The sequence below is a fragment of the Pteropus medius genome, unplaced genomic scaffold, assembly GCF_902729225.1.
Source record: "Pteropus medius unplaced genomic scaffold, Ma_sr-lr_union100, whole genome shotgun sequence".
Classification (NCBI taxonomy): Eukaryota; Metazoa; Chordata; class Mammalia; order Chiroptera; family Pteropodidae; genus Pteropus; species Pteropus medius.
In genome coordinates, this window is record NW_024356249.1 from 14695382 (window position 1) to 14721097 (window position 25716).

General features: G+C 34.8%; 1 protein-coding gene across 16 annotated transcripts in view; it reads left to right on the forward strand.

Moving 5' to 3' along the window:
• CADPS2 (calcium dependent secretion activator 2) overlaps positions 1 to 25716 on the forward strand; it is a 477993-nt gene that overhangs the window by 326446 nt on the left and 125831 nt on the right. For all 16 annotated transcript variants that reach the window (XM_039860904.1, XM_039860896.1, XM_039860905.1 and 13 more), the window contains exons 10-13: positions 6580 to 6688; positions 7766 to 7966; positions 16703 to 16839; positions 18989 to 19176. In XM_039860904.1, coding sequence (XP_039716838.1) covers positions 6580 to 6688; positions 7766 to 7966; positions 16703 to 16839; positions 18989 to 19176 — 635 coding nt within the window. The remainder of the gene's footprint in view (positions 1 to 6579; positions 6689 to 7765; positions 7967 to 16702; positions 16840 to 18988; positions 19177 to 25716) is intronic.

Genomic DNA, 25716 nt, shown 5'->3' on the forward strand with positions numbered 1-25716 from the left:
CTCGACTTCAGAACTGCAAGACAATAAATTTCTGTTGTTTAAGCCAAATAAATAAATAAATAAATAGAGAACAGAGATATCAAAGCTAAATAATAGCAGAGGAAACAGAAAAAGACCCTCTCTAAGAATAGCTCTCTTCATGTGAAACACCCAGATTTACTTCCCTTCGTTCCTGTTTTTGAACAAACCAAGTCGGTCAAACTACCTCATCTGAAGAAAAATAAAACAGTGAAAATAAAAAAAAATAAAAAAAAATAAAAAAAAAAACTCCTATAGCAAACAGGCTTTTTAAGTACTAAAATTTTCTTTTATATTGGAGTATAATTGCAATTATGAGTATCACACAACTGATAAATGAAAGCACATAAATATATGACAAATTTTGAAGAACAATTATTAAACAAAAATTTTGTTGGAAATGCCTATCTTAATGAGCTGGATATGGCTTCTCTTCCCAATTTATCTGTAAGTGAATATTATTCTAGAATGAGAAAGGTTTCACATTAATTCCTTTTTTGTTTGTATCATCTTAGAGATGTAAGCACGAAAAGGTTGACTCACATAAATAAGTGATGGAAATAGAAGTTTTGTCACAATGGTATCACTCAGTTTCTCAAATGTTTTTTAACTCCTGAGTTAAATGCCCCAAGTACATAGTGATGTTTCATACACACTATTTTTAATATTCTGTCATTTTATAGCTAAGTTAGGTGTCTTTATAATTTTGTTGAAAGCAAATAAAGTAAAAACCATCTAACTTTCAAAATATTTTCTTTTGCCTCTGAGTGTAGAGAACCACACAGTTGCAACGAAAAGAATTCCTATCCGAGCCTCACTAAATAAATGCCTGCTAGAAAATGAAAATTGGATTAGAGAGAGCTGTTCATTTCTACTTGCTCTCCAGCTTGAGAGTGAAGAGGTGAATTCTGACAGTACTCTAGTAGGAGACTAAGGGTGATCGAGGAGGATTTCCTATCCTTTGGCAAATATCAGACCTTGAAAGATCACTGTTTGTTTAAGGATAGATTTTAAAAGGCGGGGCGGGGTGGGGGCGGGTAAGGTGGGGGGACTAATGGAGATCAGTAAAGAGATTCTATAATATTAAAATCAAATATATTGATTTTATGTTTTCAATAATTTTTTAGAAACATGGACTGTATTGAGAAGTTTGTGAAAATGAGAGTTGGCTGAGGTTAAAAAAAAAGATCTGACAAAAATAAGGCAATAAAAGTAAAAAAAGAAAAAGCAAATTGATACCCACATTTAAGGCAGTAATATACAGAATGAACACAGCATAAATTGAAGTCAGTAATGTAGAAGATAAGAGAGAAGCTCTAAAAATCTGAAGTGGAAATTCTATTCACAGTGACAAATACCCAATATAGCAAAAATCTGCTCATCTAAGTGGCAAGAGAAGAGAACAGATAAACAGAGCAGAAGTAGCAATAAAAGTAACAATAAAAGTAAAAAATTAAAAATAAAAAACATTTCCTTATATTTAAAAGAAATTAGTGTTAAGATAGACTTAACACATTTCAGGAAATTTAGTGAGAAGAGATATTCATCCAAACATTTCTTCCAAAAATTTTTTTCAATTAAAAATAATATAGTTCATCAAACATCTCTTTAACACATGATGACAGAAATCAGTGGAGTTATAGCTATGGAGAATTGATGAGAAATTGCATGACCTGAGAATTTAGTACACATCTAAGAAGTCATTTGTAGATAAAAGCACTGGTGAGATAGTCCCATATAGGTGGAGATTTGGAAATTATACAATTCACCTTCCTGAAAACATTTAAAGGGGAACTGCTGATACTTGAGAAATGAATGACTATAGTATATCAGAAATATAATCTTAAAACATAAAATAATTAAAGACAATAATGATAAAAGATTCTCTGAACTGAAATCAGCAGATTGGAAAATAATTATCCTACTTGTTTTTATTTATCTTTCTTAAATGCGTGTCTGTCTCATATTCATTCCAATATTTAATATTAGAAGGGTTTAGTGTCTTTATTTAGAAGTTTTGTGATGTTTTTGTGACCAGAAATATACTCTTGTTTTTATCAATTACTCTGTGGCAAAATAAGTATTATTATCTGTCGTTTCACTTAAAGTTAGTTTCCAACAACCTATTAATGATGTTAAGCAAGGACTTACTGTATATGATTTGTACTTTCAAAAATAACCGATTTTCAAATATGGCTGAATAGAGTATGTATCAAATTGAAATAAGTTGAATTTCATGGAGAAATTAAAAGGCAGGGACTATATGTCAGATACTGTGGCAGCCAGTGAATCAAAAACAAGGAAGCCACACACAAGGAAATGCTGTTAGAAAGGTAAAAGGGACAAGTGTGTGAGGGTTTTGGAAGAAGGAGTAGAGTTTTATAGATTAAGGAATAGTTAGAAAATGGGATTTTAACAGTGAAGGTGACATTTTCCTGCTTGGCAATTTGGGTGAAGAAATGGATAAAAGTTCATGAGTCTTGTTGGCTAATCTCTCTGGAGTGCCAAACATGGTGGTGGCTATAGATTCCAGCTAGTAGATGCTGGAGGTTTCTGCAAGTCGTGGAAGAAGGACAGACCTTCCTGTGCTCTTCATTTCTCTGCCAGGAAGTTCCAGATTGTTTCTGTGGCGATGTATCTGAGACTTTCCTCTGGTTGGGTTTTTAAGACTCTTCCAAATGAAAGAACAAAATGGGAGGCTTATGGATTATTTGCTCAATATGTTTTCTATTTTGTTAATAATTGATTAGAAAAGCATTTCTTTGTAATAGTCCCTTGATGTCCAATAAGTACCTTTTAATTCTAACACAAATTTGAACATATGTTTGGTTTTATAGACTATATCATAGATTTTATTTTTCCTGGAATGAGGTGAAAAGGCATGTATATTTGAGTCTCTCTCAAATATACAAAAGTTAAATCTATTATTCAGAAACTCTATAAATAAACAAAATTAGAATTAAAGGATTAGCCAAGGATTTAAATTGGTGATCTTGACTAGTCCTCAATGTAATGTTAAAAAAAATTTTATGGCAAACCCCTGGAAATGGTAGATAAAATATAATACAAATCTTTTAAAATGAGCAGCTGAACCGGAAGAAGAAAGGAAAACCTCACGAATCAAATAGTGAAGCTTATGAGTTGACATTGAACATTGAAATTGCACTGGGGCTGGAATAGGGTATAATGGGTATTGACGTTGATATGTAGGGACTTGGAGTTTTATGTTCACTCAGACACAGAAAACATAACCTGAGGCATTCTAAAAGTGAAAATTTGGATCAAAGATCTTCTTGTAAGGAATTTAAAACAGCTAGATCTCAGTGACTAGAAGAAAAAAAACTGCCCTTAGGCTAATAAATTTGTGTTTGGCCTTAGGCTTTGAACGAGGAATAAAAATAGCACCAGAGACTTTGTAACTTCAGCCTTTACATAGAGAATGTTGCAGTTCTAATTTATTTTAGCTGAATGTAAAGGAAACAGCCAAGTTAAGAGATTAACATAAAAAATACTTTTGCATCTGACACATAAAAATTTTTTTTTTCTGGAGAGATGAGCGCTTAACCTAGACTTTATAAGATATCCACAGATATAACCATGCTAAATATGAACTCCTATTTAAGAAATACAAAACAGCAAACCAATTATTTACACCTTGAGGAATTTCAGTAATAGAACTAGCATATATAACAGAACTATACAGAATATAAAAAATGTATTTAAGGTCAAAATTTATAAGGAGGTTCAAAAGTATAAGAAAAGAACAAAGTGACAAAAAGAATATAACACTATGAAAAATGAGCAAGCAGATTTGGAATGAGACTGCATAGAACTACTAAAAATTTTAAACAGTCATTGAAGTTACAGCCTTATTAAACAGGTTAAACAGTAGGTTAGAGACATCTGAAGAGGAAGTTAGCCATGTAATTAGTGATTCAGCATTAGTTATAATCTCAGGAAATTACTCATTTTCTCATTGCATGAAAAAAACATAACATATGTAAAGAGGTTAAAAGATATGGAGAAAACCATCTAAAGTTCCAAGATACTTTTGATAGAATTTGAAGAAAGACAGAATAAAGGAAAATGGGACAGACAGTAAAGGAACAAGCTTCTAAAATTGATAAAAGTCATGAATTATAAGATACAAGAAATACAACAAATTTTAACCAGGGTAAATTTTAAACTCCTAGAAACTTCACAATGAAACTGCAGAATAATAACAATAAAGATAACATTTAAGAGAAACCAGAGAGAAAAGGTAAATTTGCTAAAAAAAAAAAAAAAAAAAAAGGCCCACAATGGGACTTTCATCAGACTTTGCAACGTGAACATATAAACCTTCTGACAATGGAATAATATCTTCTAAGTGTCGAAGGATTACTAACCTAAAATACTATATAACCAACTGAACTATCATGCATAAGTAAGCGATGATTAAAAACATATTTTAAAATAAGAAAAAGTGACACAAAAAGCTTTTCCTTCAAGGAAGAAGGAAATTGAACTCAGAATAATGGAGTGTGTGTTTCAAGAAACAGTAGTCGTCAAAAAAATGGGGGAAAAAAAGTGCAACTATAAACAAATATTGACCATATAAAATAACATATCTTAATATTTTTGATTACTAAATATACTAAATTAAATTCATTGACAATCTATGAGATGAGGAAAGAAAAGGAAAACTTGAGTGACAAGATCCACAGGTGTCTGAACTTAATGGCCTTATTCTTCCCAAATAAGGATTAACCTTTTTTCCCCAAAAAATAGAAATAGCTGAACTTCTTTTTATTAAAAAGTAACTCATATTCTTTGGGAAAAAAAGTTTCAAGCACTGAAAAGTAATTTTAAATATCTTATCATTTCATCACCCAATAATAATCACTTTTAATATTTTAGTGCATATCTTTCTATTTATGTGTAAGTTTAGTGTTTACCCAAAAAGCACATGCTACATTTTTTATTTTTAACCTGCTCTTTATGTTATATCTTAGAAATAGTTCCATGATCAGGGAAAAAAAAAAAATCTTTCCTATCTCTTTTAATGGCTACATATAGCATTATACTGTGTGGTCCTGCCATAATGCATTTAACCAAACCACTGTTGTTTTTTTTGTTTTTCTAATATGCAGTGCTGCAGCAAACACAGTACAGATGCATCTTTAAATACTTTTGTTTCTTTGGGATAAGTTTTTCAAAGATTTGCTGGATCGAAGGGAATACATAGTAAATAGTAAGGCTTTGAGTATTAGTCAGGGTTCTCCAGAGAGGCCAACAGGCTGGAAACTCAGGCAGGACTTGATGGTGCAGGATTTCCTCTACTCTAGGTAACCTTGGTGTTTGCTCTTATCCGTCACCCCATATTGGTAGAGATTAGTTCTTTGTTGAATATACATTTTACATATATCTGCTCTTAGTCTTTGGCATTGCCTTTTAACTTTCTTTATGGTGAATTTCTTAATTTTAATCCAGTCCATGTAATCATTTTTTGTCATAATTAGCTCCTTTTTGAGTCCTCTTTAAGTAATCTTTGTCTATTGAAAGATATTCTTGTGTTTCCTTAGTTTCATTTCATGCTTGAAAGTGTAAAGGGATATAATTCCCAATAACCAAACTTTTCGTGGAATTCTGTGTTGTAGGATATTTTGCAATTTAGATATTAACCCACCCCTGGAAAGAGCACCCGCCGCCCTCAATTTTGGAGGGACTTCTAAGACCCTGCTTGTTGTAGCATTCAACATTCTTTGCTAGAGGTGTGAGCTGTTGACCCAAACTGGGCTAATACTGGTACTTTTGTAGCCCATTGGCCACAGTGATTGGTCCAAATATGGCCCTATGACCCACGCTGGAACGATTAGAGAGGTGACTACAGAGCTGTCAGCATCTCTTGTTCTAGTCCAGTGAGACCTGAGCCCAGGAACCTGGAGCCATTTCCATAAGAGCAGCAGAATGGAGAGAGCAGATCTCCGTGGCGTGAAGTCACTGGCTGCCTAAAATTTACTCCACCCTAGACTTTCCTGTGCGTTTGGTACGAGGGCCGATAAATTACCAAATTTTATTGAGATCTCTCTCTTTTTTTTTTTTTCACTTTAGTTAAAAGTCTTGAAATAAGTATGCTTGAAAATATGGCTCCATTATATAAATTTGAGAATGCTCATAATATATCTCACTCTTAGAGATTCACATCATATCTTAGCAAATTAAAGAACATAAGAAAATCTGCAGTAAAGGAAGCCTGCTTATCTTAATTGAACCTGGTAATTCCTGAACTTGCTTTTAACATAAATACTTGTTTATGGTGTTTCTACCAGAGACTCTTGGTCAGTGGACCATTGATTTGGGAGATGCTGGATCATAGTAACTGCAAGCTGACAAATGAAATTCAGAGTTAGGTTTTAAAAAATGCTAACTTAGCTTTAATTCAGAGTTAGGTTTTAAAAAATGCTAACATTTAAATATGCAAATGATGTTATTTTTCAGTTAGACAAAGAGTCTTCCGATAAAGAAAAATCTAAAATATAAATTTAATGCAACCAATCTGCAAACCTTTTTCTCATGCAGGTGAGCCAGTATACCTTTGCTATGTGCAGTTACAGAGAAAAAAAGTCTGAACCACAGGAATTAATGCAGCTTGAAGGATACACTGTGGATTACACAGATCCCCACCCAGGTAATTCTGAGTCGAATCACTTTCTCTTCCATTCATGTTTTCATGAAATTCTCATAAATATCTTGTATCTGTTCTAATTTCAATATCCACTCAATGAATGGGGTGCATATTTTACTTATAGGACAAGTATTGATGAAATTCACATTATATCTTTTATGGACTAGTTTTAGCCATAACTCATCATCTCTCTTATCTTAGTACAAGGATGAAATATAGGAAAGTTACTGTAATAGAAAAATTATATGAGAAACATCAATGCTTACATAAACTTCTTTAATGGAAAGTAAAAAGATATAAGAGACAGGAATAGGGAAAGAAATGGCAAATATACTATATATAATATGTTATTACATATTATAATATGTTATTATATAGTCTACCAATTGTCTCCACAATGACAAATTCTTATACTTCTCTCCTTCCCTCCATATTAATATTAACTATAGTACTGGACATTTGGTATCCAAAATTGGTGAGAGAGTGAGCGAATGAAAGAATATATAGAGATTAGTGAAATTAATAAAATGATATTAAGAAAAGGAGATGGTAATAAATATAGAGATTAAGAAGTTCATATAGGGAAATTAAAAATAGAAATCTGTGATCACATTCGTTAATCAGTCATTTAAAAATTCAAAATATCCTCTGTGAATTTTGCAAAAGATAATATACGGTACAATATAAGTATCATTTTTGTCTTATCTGTATTTTCCACTAAACTCATATATTTCTCCTGCATATGGAATGAGAAACATGCCAACTGATAAACAGTCACTTCACGTTCTCCTCTGGAGTGAAATATCAGACTATTCTCTGTGGGATAGGTTTGTGTGTCTTGCCATGGACTATTTATTTCCTTCAATTATTTTTATTTTTCAAAGTGATATGATAATTTAAACCTTTCTCTTACTGTTTCTCCTTCAATTCTTCAATTGTGGGTTTGATCCTCAACTAAAAATCATTTAAAGTATTGAGCTGCTAATATCAAATCAGTTTTTTTTCATGAGACCATTTAGAGAATGAGATTAAATTCTGCCAATTGTGTAAGTTTTTAATGATGTCTTTCTTCCTCCACAGGTCTTCAGGGTGGTCGCGTGTTCTTTAATGCTGTTAAAGAAGGAGACACTGTTATATTTGCCAGTGATGACGAGCAGGATAGAATATTATGGGTTCAAGCCATGTATAGGGCCACAGGTCAATCTTATAAACCCATTCCTGCAAGTCAATCCCAGAAGCCGAATTCCAAAGGAGGAACTCTCCATGCAGATTCTCAGCTTTGTGAGTTTTGTTAAGAAAATAATTTGATTATCAATTAATAACCTTAATAAGGTATAAAATTGTCTGAGGCAAATTTGTTCAGTATTATAGTTTATATCATTAACTGATTCCTAATTGAATAAAAATGGTTCATATTAGTAGTCATAGAATCAGTTACCTAATTTTTCACACAGATTTAGAGTAAATGGTGCCAGTGGTTTCCAGTCATGAATTTGCCAAGCATTGGGGTATCTCTGAGAATCTCAAGAACATATAAGAAAGTTCTCCAAAACTTCTCAAAAGAAAATTTGTTTTACCTTTTTGTAATTTTAACTTATGTGCCCTATAGACATTGGAAAAGTATTGCAAAATCAAATTGGCCCTGATAAGATTTCAGAATACCAAAATGATGACCCATCACTCTCTAGAGTTGTTCTTAACTCAGAAGGTTAATAGGAATATTTTCTGTTATAAATTGATAAAAAAGGATAAGTCATCAAGCCAACATTCCTTTTCTAAATACCTGTATCCTAATTTAAATCGTTAAGAACTATATTTTTCATTTGAATTTACAAGTGATTAATAACAAATTATATAATAATGATAGAAACATTTTCCAACATAGCTTTAATAATCATTAGACCAAACGTTCTAACTTGTTATGTTCCTTTGTCAAACTTTTCTGGTTTTCATCATTTTCTGTATGCTAATTTAAATCGTTAAGAACTATATTTTTCATTTGAATTTACAAGTGATTAATAACAAATTATATAATAATGATAGAAACATTTTCCAACATAGCTTTAATAATCATTAGACCAAACGTTCTAACTTGTTATATTCCTTTGTCAAACTTTTCTGGTTTCTCCTGTGATAAATCAGTTTGTCTATAACTTTAAGCTCAAATTGTCACTTTTTAATCGGCACCCTTTTACTCTTAAGATTCTCCTCTAAGGAAGTAACATCTTGACATGCATTGTTTTATTCTCCTACTTTTTATGCATCAAATAACTACTCTCTTTTTAGGCACCCTTCAGTATCACATCTGGGCATCTTAGAGGCACTTTAAACCAAATAATTAAAGATGGAATATGAGCTCAGCTCCAGTCACCTTTGTGCTTTAGGGTTTAAATTATCACAGTTCATATTCATGTGATATTTGCACTTCGTGCATAGTATATGGGCCTTATAATAGCATCCTTCTGTTTCTCTCCTCCTGGCCTCCAGACTATTCTTGTTGTACGCTTAACTTCTTCTATTGGAAATCTCACAGTACATTGCTGCTATTATTATCATCATCATCATTATTGTTATTTCCCTAAACAATTAGCTTTTAGAGAAATTTAAATAAGATGAAACAATTATAGACTTATCCATGTGGTTACCACTTCTAGCACTCTTCATTCTCTCATAATGATATTTTAGTTCTTCCTGAAGGTCATCCTTTAACTTTTTGTGCAGTGCAGATCTGGTGGTGATGCATTCTTTTTTTTATATATATATATATATATATATATATATATATATATATATATATATATATATATATATTTATATTTATATTTATATATTATAAATATATATATAAATATATATATATTTATATATATATATATATATATGAAAAAGTCTTTACCGTTATTTTGAAAGATTTTTTTTCTTTCAGTAATTTAAAGATTTTGCTCCATTCTCTGCTTTCTATTTTTTTCTGAGGAGAAATGTACTATCATTGTTCATTCCCTTCTACATAATGTGTCTTTTTTCCCCCTCTGGCTGCTTTAAAGATTTTCTGTTTACGCTGGTTTTGTGCAATTTGATTATGATGTGCCTTGGTGTAGTTTTCTTCATGAAAATGTTCTTCACCTTTATTCTGAGACACAGTTAAGGTTAAGTTACTTGGAAACAGTTTGATCCTTTCAGGTTTTACTTTTAAGTTTTGTTAGATAGGACCGAACAATTCTAAGCCAGGTTTAATTTTCCCCACTTCTAGACCAAATTCTTCTTAAGGATTGTTATTTACGACCTCTGAATTTTGAGGTTTTATATTCTGACTGTTGGGGACAAGTACTGTTCCGGGTTCTATGTGAGTTTTGAGCGGTGTCTTCTGTAATCCTTTAGGGTGACACTTTCCCTGGCCTCAGGTAGTTGCCACCTCACATACATGAGGTGGTTAGTATTCAACCAACTACTGAAGGGGGTTGGGGAAGGGAACAGTACCCTCCCCTGCAGACTCGGCCATCTTGGCCTTCCGGAAGTGTCAGCTTCATCTCAACTCAGGGAAACCACTAGCTCTTCCTGGATGCTTGCTCCCTGTGCCGCAGCTTTGAAAGTTTCTCCTGGTATTCTCCTGGGGAAACTGTAAGCCTCACCTCATTGGTTTCCCATCCTCCTATGTTGCCTGATGTCCAATGGTTTGAGAACTGTTTTTTCATATATCTTTTTCTGAATTTTTAGTTGTTTCAGGTAGGAAGGTAAATCTGTTTTCAGTTACACCGCTCTAACTAGAAGAATGATTGCTTCTTAAAAGTCAGAACATAATTTCTTAGCCTTGACACTATTAACATTCTGGACCAGATAATTCTTTGTTTCAGGGGTTTGGGGAAGGTCTCCTGTGTATTTTAGGATGTCTCGCATCATCCCTGGCTTCTGCCCACTAGATGCCAGTAGCACACCCCCATCCCCACCTAGGTCTGGCGAAACATTGCCAAATGTTCCAGAGAGCAGGGTCGAAGATGGGGAAGAATCACCTCCATTTGAGAACCACTGAGTTACAGTGACTTGAATATTATTTTTGTAAAACTGCCTTTCTCATTCACTTGTGTTGACATCCTAAGTGCAAGGAATACCCAAGGAGTGTGATGAGCTCATGGGTATCATCCATCTTGCATGCAAAGGCAAGAAAAGAGGTCCAGAACTGCTGGCCTGGAGCATTAAGGCCATGACTACATGATACAGAATTAATGAATTAAAGATCTAATAATCTGTTCATTCACATAGCCACGTAATCTCTTTTTAGCAAAACCTTCTACTGTTAGATATCAGTGTATCATCAAGGCAGTGTTGATCGGGTGAAGTGAAACTGAATTTTCTAGCCGCTTGATTAACGTTCTAAAAAAGCTAAACTTGTTATGAAAAGCCAAACTGTTTCAGTTGTGTTAACAACAGCTTGCTTGTATCCCAGGCTTTTAGTAAAGTTTTCTATTAGAGCAGACTCTGCTGTTTTATCTTTCTTGAAGGAAAAGAAGGAAGGAAGGAAAGGAAAGGGAAGGAAAAAGAAAAGGGAGGAGGAGGAGGAAGGAAGGAGGAGGAGGAGGAGAAGAAGGAAAAGGAGGAAGGAAGAAAAGGAAGGAAGAAGAAAAAAGGAGGCAGGAGGAGGGAAAAGGAAAAGAAGGGAGGAAGGGAGGAAGGAAAGGAGGAGGAGGAAGGAAAGAGGGATGGGAGGGCCGATGGGGGATGGGGGGATAGGAGGAGGAAAGTGTGTTTGTGCCTCATATGAAGGAGAATACTGACCGTGACCTCTATCAGAGGTATCCTTGGGCTGCTCCAGGGAGTTCTGCCTTCGTGTTTTCCTCCCTTTTTTGACTTCCATAGCATTCCTCTTCCTCTTTTCTTGATCTTTGCTTGGAGAACAACTTTTTAGAGTTATTAATAGAAACCAAGAGAATAATAAAATTAATATGACTAGTTATAGAAATAAATATGTTCCTAACCCACTTAAATATGCTTTGTTTTTTCATTTCTTTGCTGATCAATAGCTGGTAAGGGTAAGTATTTTCATGATTTTTTTTTTTTTTTGGCGGTGGGGTGTTGCTTCACTGAATTAAAATTTTTATAACGATATGATTTTTGAAGGAATATCATGACCTTGTTTACAATGTCAGTCTCCTACTTTCTGGGCAAACCCTGAATTTTTAGGTTAACCATAATTTATAAAACAAAAATGTTATCTATCATTCCTGTGGGCATAAAGGTAATGGTTATGAAAGTGTTAACAATGACATGCAAAAAAATTGCTCAGTAAGTTAGATGGAGAAATGCTAAATTATGTATGTGATATTATTTTCACTAAGTAAAAAAAAAGCATTAATAAATAGGTAGAATTTTACGAAAACATTCACAGTAGATGAGTTAAGTGCAAGGACCAGCTGCTAATCCATTTCCTCTTCTGAGTTTTTTGAAGTATCTGTATTATAACGTTAAAAAAGAAAACTCATTTTTAAAACTAGGTATACTGAATGTTTAGAGATAGTCTGAACAAAATAACAAATTTATCAAATCTAACTTATTAGAACACAACATTACTATCTTTTCTTAAGACATAAATAATGGTATATATTTATAGATGTCTCGGATAAGTGAATCTATTCTACTTCTCTATTTCTTTGACTCTCAAGATATATAGAAATTCTAAGGAAATAGGGCAAGCTTAAGAGCCAGGAATTGTGCTGCTGTCCAATTTTTTTTTATCAAACAGTGCACTGCCTTTTGCCTGACTAACAGACATTCTTTGTATAATCTATCCTTACCTTCTTTTCGATTTTAAGTCAATTTTTTATCCTTTATTATTTGATTTTATGAGCTAATTTTCCTGATTGATCTAATAAGTTAAATTTCACACTTCATAGGTAAATTTGTCTTACTTTACATTAAATATATTATTTCAAATAAATGTTGAATATTGGTTTGCGTGGCCTATGATTCTAGGTCTGTATGTGTTGATTAAAATTGTCATCATGTGAAAATATTATGTTATTTGCTGCAGAAAGCAAGATGTGTAAATCTATACATCAGTTTTTAATCAGTTTAACAAAAACAAGCTAAGAAATTATTCGGGTCAATAATAGAGGTGTGAACAAACTTCTAATTAATACATCTATCAAGCATTTCTCCTCAGTCTTCAGCATGAAACATGTATACGTAAAACAAACTTAGAAACCAGGCTGATCTACTTAAAATTTTAACAGCTATATGTGTGCTATTAAAAGAAGAATAGTTCATACTTCTCTGTGCCACTTTTAACTTCCTATAAATTTTCAAGCTCAGTGAGAGTCTGAGCTAAAAGGAAAGTATAATCAGACATAGAGAGCCATACAGAGCCAGGCTGCAGGCAAGCTCCTTAACATCGGACAGTTGGGCAAGCTCCTTAACATCGGGCAGTTTTAAACGAAGTTACTATGTTTCAAAAGGTTCATTGCTGCTTAGTTCAGCGGACAGTTTTGCGGAGGACATGGTAAGCGCTTAACCAACAGGACCCTCTTTCTGAGCCCTTTAGGGGCCTGAGTCCCAGGTTTTGACACCTCTGTGGTCCCAGTGCTAGTGCATGGCCCCCTTCTCTTCAGTCTCCTTGTTCCTTCCCCTGTTTCTCCTCCTCCTGATCTCTCACAGCACCAGGAGCGGAGGAGAAAAAAAAGTAGCATCTTTCAAAATTAGTTGCACAGGAAAGAAAAATTTAGCTTAATGTTTTTCCCATCTCACATTCTGAACTCCGATTTAGATCACTCTTGGCATTTGGGTTCTGAGCACACAGGGGGCAGCTGTGGTCAGTGCCCACTGAATAGCCTCCTCCACAGTGGGGTCTACCAGCTTGCTAATAGTCTTCACACTGTTTTCTTTGCTAGCTGTTTTCAAGTCGGCATTAACTGTCTAAATGGGTACTGTCAGCCTATTTATTCTTTTCTCTTGACTTCCAACAGCTATTACCCTAATGAAAAATTTAAATTTCCATTTGAATAAAGCCTCTATAATTCCTTAAAGCTGTAGCAAATAGTAATCTTTCTCAGTTTGGTTTTTATTTCATCTACTTTTACCATACCCGGTGACAGTACCACTTAAAGATGCTGGAGCATATATACCCAGCTGTTACCATAGAAACTCTCCACCAGTATCCTCAATTACCATGTCCAACATCTGTAGTTAGTCCATAGGTTAATCATCACAATTTATGACAGTTTTATAGTATATCGTTTAAGCGCATATCTTGTGGGTTTCTTTTGATAATTTTCTTATACTATTTCAGAAGACAAACTGAACTGAAATTTGGCATTATCAGTAAACATTTGATCGTGCCATGAATAATTTTCCATTTAAAATTAGTCACTGTAATTTTGGGTTACACTGTCTCCAAGCCTTGGATTTGGTTATGTTATTGATTGAAATCACATTTTCCATTTGATCTAGATGATACCTCTCTATATCTTAAGAGTTAAATGTAGATATGCCTACAGAAGACTATATGAAAATATTCTTTTATGAAAATAAGAAGCTAGATAATATTTTAATGATAGCTGATTTCCTATTTTAGTTCATGAGAGAATTTTAAAGTGAAAGATTTCTCATACAGGGGGATCAAAACTGTTGCCTTTTCAATTTATTTTTAAATCTTTATAAATTCATGGAAAGTAATGGAATAAAGCTGCATGATAACATATATTTGCATTAAATATTTTGAATTGTGCTTAAGACACAGAAAGGAAGAAGTAGAAACGATTGCTCTTTACAGCCTGGGTTTTGAAGGCGGGATAATCTCTAAGAGTACATTTCACCTTCATAGAATTATAGCCCCAGAGAGATTGTAGGGTTTGTTTTTTTTTTAATTGAATTTTTAGAGTGCTTGTTTTCTCAGTCAATATAGAATCCGTATGTGTGATTTAAGTTGCTATCACGAATATTATTTTTATCACTAATGGTAGTTGTTGGAAAATTTTATATTCATGTGTGTGATTCAGAAAGGTTTGTCACATTGATAAATATGTGGAGTTACGTTTCATGAGGAAAATACTTCATAAAGTACATTCATTTTTGAAAACAATATTGAACTGTAGAAATGAACCATAGATTCATTTTTTCCAGGAACTTATATATTTTAAAGACTATACCTATAATTTTGAGATACAAATTTGCTTCTACAAACCTTTATAAGTAAAAGAATTATGGATTTTTTTTTCTCTAAACTTTATTACATATCCTGTTCTCAACAGACAAGCCATCAATGACACTATTTTTAACTTCTTATTATGACCTTCTCTAGTAAAAGAAATAATAAAATTCAGCAAATATTAAAAAAAACTAGTAACTTAATTTCATAAAGATGATACTAAAACATTTTTTTACTCAAAAAACTAAAGATTCTAAGACAAATTCTTTAAATCATAATTAATTTTCTGATTTTTTATATATGCCTTGCATTTTTCCGTACTCTGCCTCCTCATTTGATATTATTTTACATTATCATATATTTAACTTTATATTAAAAGATGAGGCATAAGAATAAAATACGAGATGCTGAATTGTCCCATTTCTCAGTTCAGGAAAAGCAGTTTGTTCATCTATTTAACACTAATTTATCACGTGTAATGTATTCAATCATTCAGATAAGTAATTTTTAAATATAAAAGAATACTTATGCTACTTTCTTCATGGATTATTATAACCTCATACTTTACATCATCTGCGAACAGCCACTCATTACTTGCTGCATTCACTTTTGATATTGATGTGAGATAATACATTAGTTTGTATATCCTCTTTTTTTGAAATGTGATTCTGAAGACCCTTCAACTTGAATTATATAGTTCTTCCATCCACAAATATGGCTGAAAGTTGAAGTTGACATGGATCAATATGATCTGGGCTAAATATCTAAATGTGACTGATTATGTTAGCATCATGTCCACAGATCGATATTGAGTTTTATTATGAGCCTGACTCTGTAATTGGGTTTAATCAATAAACTTTTGTCTCCTTTTTTTTTTTTTTTTTGCAACTTTAGGATTTTACCATATAGGTTTTAAAAACTACATTTAGCTTACATTTAGGACTCTGCTTCTTGTGATGACCAGAAATGAGATCTATCTGTTAATTTTAAGGAACAATGGAGCCTCAGCTTTACCATTGTGAGGAGAGCCCACTTTTATCTTGATAACTGGTTGCTTGCCCAATACGCACGACATTTCTAACAGCACTAATGTAGCAACACCCCAGCACTTCTTTTGGGTGGTGTGTGGCTCTTTCTCTCAATCCTTAGTAAATAACTCACATTGAAGACTTTGACAAAACCTACCATTAATGAAAGCAATCATAAAAGCTTGCCTTTTGATAAACCCGCAGGGTCTACAGGCGTTGAAAGATGCAATCTGTAAAGAACAATAAATTTGGGCCTTTGATTGAAGTGCCATTTGGGACGTTATGCTTTGTCTGCATATTTGCACAAACATGATGCTCCCTTTTTCATGTTTCTTAAACTTGAAGCTCGAGAGCATTCATTGCCATTTCTGCATTAAGGTTGATCCCATTAAAAGCTCCATAAAAAAAAAAAAAGACTGGAAGTGATCCAGCTGACGCTCGTATGTTCATTTCTGCCCTAGTTTGCCATTTGGAAAGCAGGCTTCTGGCCATCATTGCAGTTTTTTATGAATAGACTTGGGTTCTTTTCCAGTCAGTTCCTTCAGTCATTATGTACTTAAAATGTACCTTTTCTTAAAATTAAAAAATAAGATGATTTCTGTGATGGATATTAAAAGGAGCTTTGAATAAAAATAGGGTTAACCCATTCCAAATGATTTGCGAATTTTTTTCGTTCGTTTTCATTTAGGCCCCTAAAAAATTGCAATTTATGTTCATATGGTGAATTCTTGACATAATACTTTATGTAATAGAAGGTTGCCTTCTGCATTTTGTGTTTGTCAAAAACTGCTTGTTATTTGCCCGTTATTAAGCCAGAAAAATAAATGTATTATGTATGCTTTTCTAAATTTACAGATGCAGACCGTTTTCAGAAACACGGTATGGATGAGTTTATTTCTGCGAATCCTTGCAAGCTTGACCACGCCTTCCTTTTTAGAATACTTCAGAGGCAGACTTTGGATCACAGACTGAATGATTCCTATTCTTGCCTGGTGAGTACAAGTCTGTCTGTTTAGTACCCTATAGGGTATAATTAAAGAGGTTTAAAAGTGAGAAATGCTTGTTATGAAGCAACGTTTTCTTCCTGACTCGTTTAATAACTGTAGTTGGAATTAGGGATGAAGGATTCCAATCGATTGCTTCCCAATTTGAAAATTATACACTTGAAGACCACTGCTGTGCCACTCAATAGACAGGAGAATAGACTCTGAACTGTGGTTTATCAGTCCCTCCGGAGAAGGCTGAATGAAAATAGAAGGCTTTAATGAACATTTAAAAAACCTGTGCGATAGAATTTACTGACAACTGTACAGACATTTTTAAGGTTTAAGTTCTGTTCACCAAATGTTGATATCTTTCATTTCTCTCTTTCGTTCCTAGAAAGACAACCTAAGTGACAAGGGAAAGAAACAGTGGGATAAACAATAAGACAGGGGCTAGATGTAACAGAGGAAAGCTTTAGTTTCATCTAATCCTCAAAGGATCATTTGAATTCCTTAAAAAGAAAGAAAAAGGAATTGAATTGAGTAGCTAAACTGCTACCTGGTATGGGTTGAAACCAACAAAAATTTGCGATACCAAATATAATTTACTTTTAGAAGGATTGCCGACTCTTCAGTATAGGGGCGTTAAGCTATAGCCTAGGAATTAGATGTGCCTCTTCAAGGATTTATATTGTTAGTAGCAATTCTGGAATTTTTCCAGCCAGAATATGCCTGTTTCTATAACCATTTAGTCTCTTGGCTGAACATTATGCAATAAAGTTACATTCTCTTTAAAATAAGATTTCAGAAAGAATGTGCTCCCAGCTCATCAGAGGTGTTTCAATAGACAAGAAAAATGAAACTTATTATCATGATCACACTGATGGTCCATTAATTCATTTCTAGATTCTTCATTAAGTGCTCATTATTCAACGTGTAATTATATAGTTTAAACCTAATCTAGCCCGTTCTTTACAATTACATGGAGAGTAAAATAAATCACAAAGCCTTTGATATCTTTCCATAGACAAGCACACATGGAGTGAACATTAGTAAGGGACACTTTGCTCTTAGATTCTATTCAGTGGAGTTAGTTACTGAATACTGACTCCAGAAGTTGTTTTGATTATGTGGATGACCCCACGCGTCACATGGAGTCTGAGGAAGACACTGCAGTGTGTCTTCATTGGCACCTAGTGGATAATGAGTATGGGGTGATTAGAAAGAGAGTTTGGAGACAGGATAACCCTGGATGTAAATTATGACTCAACAACTGATTTGCAGTATGGTCTACAGCAATTCACTGAACATCTCTGAACTTTAGCTTTTATATTTGTAGCATGGAGATCATAGTAACTACCATACGTGGTGGTTCTAAATATTAAAGACATATTATGTGTAGTATGTCTAGCACATTGCCTGTACCATCACCATAGTAAATATTTTGGTGGTGTTTTTTTGTTCTCTTCCTCCTTTTCTTTATTGCAGTTTATCTTCCTACATTTCTCACCATTCTTTTCCTTGTCTTACAAAATCATCTTGTCCCCTTTTAAAACCCTCCATTCCCCTTTTTTTCATCTTAAGTCAATCCAAATAGATCCATATGATACATGAAAACATTTTATAAAACAAATACTAACTTTGTTATATTCATCACAGAAAGACAGATAGAATGAGGACAGTGTTCCAAATATTTAAATCCTCAGTACGTGTTTACCACTGCTAGACTTATTGGAATTTTCTTTTGGTTCACTTTATAAAATGCTTTTGGTAACTAGGCAATTTCAATTACAGTATCTGCTTTGCCATTCTCTTTTTAATTGATTCATACAGAAATTGCAACTTTTGGAATGTCACTCTTTGTGAATGACAATTTAGATAAATTTGACTAATTTTGAATGACGGGGGAGCAAAACAGGTTGCTCATGCCTTGCCATGGCAATAAAGAGAGATATTAGGTTGCCAGTGTCCTAAATCAGTTCCAAGACTGATGCTATTAGCCTTTCTGAAAATAACATGAAAAATACCACTAATTTAAAAAACGTCAAAAAACACTTTAATGCAGCTTCTGCTTATACTGGCTAACAGTACCTGCAGAAAAGCGGATCTTAGTACAAAAAGAAAAAAAAATCTTTTTTTTTTTTTTTTTCTTTTGCAGGGTTGGTTTAGCCCTGGCCAAGTCTTTGTGTTAGATGAATACTGTGCCCGTTATGGTGTGAGAGGCTGTCACAGACATCTCTGCTACCTTACAGAACTGATGGAACATTCAGAAAATGGAGCTGTCATTGACCCAACCCTGCTCCATTACAGCTTTGCATTCTGCGCCTCTCACGTGCATGGCAACAGGTATTTTTACTTGCAAACACACAGTGAAATGTGTAGGATCGACTTGGGAAGGGAAAAATGTACTTTGCCATTATCACCTAGTAACAGATTTTTAAATAGCAAACACTTCTTAGAAGAGAAAAAAAAAAACCCACAAAGGAAAAATGTACATCAATATGCTGTTGATTTAGGCAGGCTGCACTTTATGTTCCTTTTTGCCATTAAAGCCACTTGAGAGAGAGGGTGGGGGAATATCTGAGATTAGAAGTTGCCTTTTAGTTCCTGTGGACCATCTAGTGCTAGGGTCTGCACAGCTTAAGTGTCACTGGTATTTCTATTGTAATGCAGATTTCGTTGGTAGGTTTATGTATTCCTAATGATCCTTGCCTTTCCACTGTGGAGTAAGCTTTTACTGATGAAGCAAGGTGAATGATGGAGTTGATGTAATGTCTTCTCCCAGCCCCTCCCCTCTTCTACACTTTAAAAATAAGTATCGTCTTTTAGCACCCCAGTGACCGCACCTCTTGCTTTACCAAAAGGGCAAAACATCACCTAAGGCAAGCCCCCAAAACTACATACCTCTGAATTTAAAATCCCTCCATGTCATTCTCCCTCTTTTCTTTTAATCTTGTTCCAGAGAACTTTTGCTAGGGCTCCTCCCATAAAGGAGGCGCTCCTTAACCCCATTCCCTTTTTACCTTCAACCATTATTCCATCTCTCCCTCTTTATATTTTCTTTCTTCTCACAAACCCGTCAAAGCTTCACCTAGCCTCACAACATGACAGAGTGATCAAGAGATGCTGAAGTCAGACCACCTAGGTTCAGATTAATTCTTAACTGTGTGAGGCAGGACAAACTTCTTACTGTTTGGGTTCTCCTTTCATTACCTATAAGAAAGACGAACTAATACCTCAGAAATTATATACTGTGGTAGGGATTAAATGCATTAATATGTATCAAGCACTTAGAACAGTGCCTGGCTGAAGAGTGGTCAAAAAGCATTAACTGATAGTTTATATGACCTTAAGTATTGTTATCATGTCAAGCCCTTTCCATTGTTCTTTTCCCAGCCAAACCTCTCACTATTCCCCCTGTCGGCTTCTAGCTCCTCACTTGCCAACGAGGTGTTTCGAGACGGATTGTTTAATGACCTAACCCTGTAGCCTCTGCTCCAGCTTCTCTTAGTCTCATTGAAAAGTTGTTTCTATGAAATATCCAAGACCCTGTGCTACCTAAAATGCTGCTTATCTCCCCTGAGGCAGCACTGTCTCAGCTCTCCTCTTATTTAGTTTTCGACCATCACTTTGCTAGTAGTTCCTGTTCCTCCAGACTCCAAGTACAGTCTAGTGTTTTTTCTCTCGTCGGTTTTTGATCTTGCTCTCTTCCTTCTGAGAACTTTTCTACTTCAGTGAAAAATTCTACTTCAGTGATCTCACCCCTTTCCAGAGCTTCAACTGTGACCTCTCTTTGTACAGATAATTTCAAACCAATTATTCTCCTAAAGTACAGATTTCTATCGACAGTCTGGGACTTGAATGTTCTGCCAGCACTTTCAACTCTCCTTGTGTAAAATTAAATCTATCTTCTCACTAAACCAGCTCCTAGTAGAGAGCCTGACAAAAAAGTAACACTCCTGGTACAATATACGTGTTTAGTAAGTATTTGATGAATGAATAGATAACTTCATTATTTATATTTCTATCACTTCCATTAATGACCCATTCACTTTTTATTCATCTTTTTTTTTTTACCTCCAAACCCAATTTGTTGCCAGTGTCAATACCCCTTCAATTTGTCTCTATTTTTACCTTTTCCACGTACCTCCCCTAATTCCGGCCTTCATTTGTTCATGCTTGTCTTTTTTCGTATCTCTACTGCTTTTTTCTCCCCATAGTAGTCTAACAATTGCCTTCTAAATTACAGATTAATTTTTACTATACTTCTTTTCAAAAAAAATCAATGATTCTCATTCGATTATTAAATTAAAAATAGGTTTCGAACTATAGTATTAGGGTTTTCTCAATATCACCGCGTCCTGTCTACCCAGACTGGAGTCCAAGTATTCTCCACATAATCATTGCCCCAGACAACCTGTTTATTCTCCCTGTAATGTTTCTCTTTTTCCAAGTTTGTAACAGTCAGATATCACAAAACTCCTCTAAGACTTCTGTTAACTCATTCAAACACTAAAAAAACTTCTATCTGTAGTTTTCTTATGAACTTTGTCATGTATACTTATATTACACACACACACACACACACACACACACACACACACAGTCTACTAAATCATATCTTGAAGGCAAAAACTAGTTCTCATTCACCTATTATCCTCTGTAAACCTTAACACAGTGCCTTATATGTTGTGAATACACAAAAAATACTTGAGTTGAAGTTGCCACTTTTGCTATTTCTTATCCCGTAATAGAATAAAACTAATGCTAGTTCAGGATCTGCTCAGGCTTTGATCTCATTATGAAACTCAGCCTTACTTGAAAATTAGGGGGACGTTGCAAATTGTAACATCCCATTTTCCCATTACCCCAAATTAAATCATCTGCACTCAGCAAATTTGGGGGAGTGGAGAGGGAAACAGGGGACAGTCAGGATGGCTAATTTCTGGTAGATAATGTGTGAGGAGCTATTTTACTAAAACTGTCTCTTATCTCCGAGCTCTGTCTTCCTTCCTCCTGACCAATGGATAGCAAAGGACAGGCTCCCAATGTTAGGCAGCACTCCGAAAAGTGGGATGATAAGAACAGTGCTGTGAAACAAGTGTTGTATGATCAGATTATTTTAGTCATTAACACAGAAAGGTAAAATCAAATTGAGAACATTAAGTAGGATTTTCAGCTAATGCTCCCCCAAAATGTATGTGTTTGAGACACATTGTAATGGAAACTTACTGAGTCAACTGAGGAGCTGCAACCACCACCCAGGAGGCAGCCTGATTTGAATCTATAGGTTGCCATAGTTACTTTTATTCCGTAAAAGTATTGTTTTCTTTATAATGGTGCACTGTAAAGTGTAAATTAAGATATGTTTATATGTTCATGAATGTATTAATAGTACACATTAAATTCATTTTCCAGGTCAAAATAATTACATATGCTGGTGTTTTAGAATAGAAATTTGAGTCAGTCTCTGATTCAACATTTTGGTTACGTGTAGCTTAAGAAAAAAGAAAGGAAGAAGTGTAGATTTTTAGGGAAATTTGAACCTCAGTTTAGGGTAGAAATTATCCCAGGTAAGCTGAAAGGTATGATGTTTCCTGTAATTTTTAGAGTCAAACAGATGTCACTCAGAAATGTCATGCTGTCACAATGAGAGGATAAAAAGAAGCAGAAGCTCTCTACTTGAATCTCAGCTGTAAAATTCGCAAACCGACCAACGATGAGCAAATCACTTTATCTTTCTGAAATTCAGAGCTCATATTTAAAAGGGGAAATACTAATGTGCAGGTACTCAATAATTATACATTATTATATCAGTATCGATTAGTTATTATTCTAATAGGCTTCCCCGTCTCACCCAGCCATAAGAATGTAAATTGTAAGAAGAAAAACATGAAAAATAGGTAGTTAGAGCTGGGATACTTCATGCGAAATGGAAATATTTCAGTGTGTGTGTCATTATACTCTTAATTTATTTGCTAATAGAATATTCAGGTTTTAGCAACCTCCTCTTGTGAATGTAAGCCTCTCTTGTCCATGTACGCAGCATCTGATTTATATAACGACTTTTGTTAAAAATACTGTCAGTGTCAAGTCTGACTTTTCAGTCAACGTTTGCCATAATCTCTCTTTGTGATCATTTTTACATCTGTCAAGACACACATTCAGAGAGTCATGTTGCTCATTACCTGACCTACCTCTATCAAACATTCAAAAGGAAAAAAGATTGCCTTTTGTTACTGAATGAAGTGAAGGACAACAGTGCTGTCTGGATCTGAAATTCTCCCGGGAGCACATCCTTTTACACAGTGTTGAGCTCTCTAGGTGTGTTCCTTCTATGCAGGCACATCTCTGAATAGCACTCTGAGTGTTTCAGGAATAAAAGAATAGAGTTAAACAGAAAAGGTCTGGCTGGTACTAAGACTGAGGAAAAGAGAAAAAAGGAAAGGAAGAAAGAAAAAAGTGAGTCAAGGACAGAAACAGACACGCTCCTGCAGGATGATAGCCACACACGCTGTGAATAACACAGCCACTCACTCAGCGATAGTGCCGCTAAGGACTGACAGGAGAAGAGAGACTTTCAGAGACAATGCACTGTAGGGCAAAGGTCTAGGTTGATATGTGTGGTTATACATCTTGGTTTTGTAAGTCAGGCTGAGGGCGGAGAAACTAAAGCAGCAACACAAAATGGCTTTTCTGTTTCAATTTAATGTAAGATACGCAGTGCATTCACCGACTCGTCTGTGGTTTAGTAGGGCCATCTTAGAGCTGCTACACACCTGACAAAGGCCAGCTCACATGTGCTAGCTTTCAAGTACAGGGTGCAGGAGTACAGTGTGACTATAGTTTATATATAAAGTAATCCCTATTTTCTCCGGAGTCCAGATCATATCACTGAGTGGTAGGCAACCTTTATGGACAGCAGTCAAATCATATCACGATACCTCCATCTTCACAGATGATAACCTTTCCTTTTACCTATGACTTCAGAAATTATATCTCAACTTCCTGCCTCTAGTTTTAGAGATGATACATTTTTGAGTAAAATCCTAGATAATTACATCAAATAGAATCATTATGAATGTTCATTACCACTTCTTAATTCTAGTCCTAGATATATGGCATAGAGAAATTAATTATAAATGCCATACAAATTCCAAATCTAGAAATTCACTTTTGGGACAGATGGGCAAACAGATCAAATGTCAAAGCAAAGTTATCTTTATGTACCGTGTCTAGTCCAACAGACTTCCTCCTGCATACTCTGTGTGCAAAGGTGGACAGGGCGGTTATCAGAGTGAGTACCTTTTATATACACACTGCTCGTTCTTTTTTTGATTCTACCAGAAGCTATAGAACAACCCCAGATCTGCCTCTGACTTTCCCAGGAGTAGCATAAGTCTCCACCCAACCTCAGATTCAGTACTCAAGCAAGATAATTATGCCTGTTAAAACGAGATAGACAGAAAAGACAGAGAAAGCGAATGGTTTGGGGAGAGACTTGGTATGTTGGAAATAGCACTGAGCTAGGAACATCTGTCTTTCAGTCCTGGAAATTCTACTTATGAGCTATTTCACTTTGAGCCATTGGTCTTGTCTCAATTTCCCATCTGTTCATTGTGAATAATAAGATTAATGACATCTATCTAATATGATTCCTAACTAGGTCACAGAAAATTGTGTAAGCACTCTGTAAATGACAAAATATCACTTAAATATCAAGTTGGTGATATTTTATATACAGTATAGTAGTTAAATGAGCTTTTGGAAATTGCTCTATAAAAGACCAGCAATGCAAAGGTGACCTTCAAGAGTGTCGTTGTTGTAGTGGCATGCTCTAGACAAGTCTCAAGCCGGAATATCAGGCTGGAGATGCATTGAGTAGGTACCTCTCAGCATCCACTGTCCATCATCATAAGGAGGAGCCCTGGCACGATTCTGGGCCCTCTCCTTCCCCTATGTCATCCCAGCCCCATCACAGTATGTCTCAGAACATGTTAGTAACAAAAGATTTGGTCTACTAAGGAATCTGCTTGATGGCTCGATACTTTATGACCACAAGTTAACAGGTTACACACATCCTGTAACAAACATAACCTCGATCTGTTGCTGGAAAACATCGTGGACCTAATGTGGTAGTGACAAGACACAACCAAAAGCGAGAGCCAAGACCCTCCTCTCCCCCATCATCCAAGGTTAGCAGGTCACCAGACTGCAACTTGGGGAATAGTTACTAAGGCCACTTAATCGGTTTCCTCTGTTTTCTCTCCATACCATTCACTGACAGCAAACAGCTCCTGGGTGTTTCTGCAACAATGTGCAAAAGAGCCTCCTGAAGGTAAATTGTTGAGGAAGAAACAAAGCAAAATGAACGTTTCAGCATGTGTTAGAATATAGATCAGGAGTACAACGACAGAAGTAGGTGAGCTACTCCTCTGGCGTAGCTTGTCTTAAACTTGAGACCTTTAAAGGCTTCTTAGCATCCAGTTAGGTGTGGAAAAGTGTTTGGGGTCTTGAGTTGCACCACCATGTAGTTTTTTAACATACTAAAATTTTTAAGAACATAGTAGAAATGTAATGCTGTTAACATGAAAACAAGATGAAAGGCTGTATATGTACATCTGTAACATTCATTGTTACTGTTGCCAGGCAGTTCGGGATTTTTAGATCTATGATGATGCTCAGGATTGGCCTGTTACAGTCCTTTCTTGTACTATTTTTGTCAAGATTTGGTATCCAGATTATTGCAGCTATGTGAAATAAATCGGAGAGCTTTCCTTCTTGTTTTGTATTAGATACAAATAACTTGTTTTTTTTTTTTAATTAATCAATAACTCATCTTTAAAACCATCTGAGTGTGGGGACTTGGTTGTGGAAAGACATTTA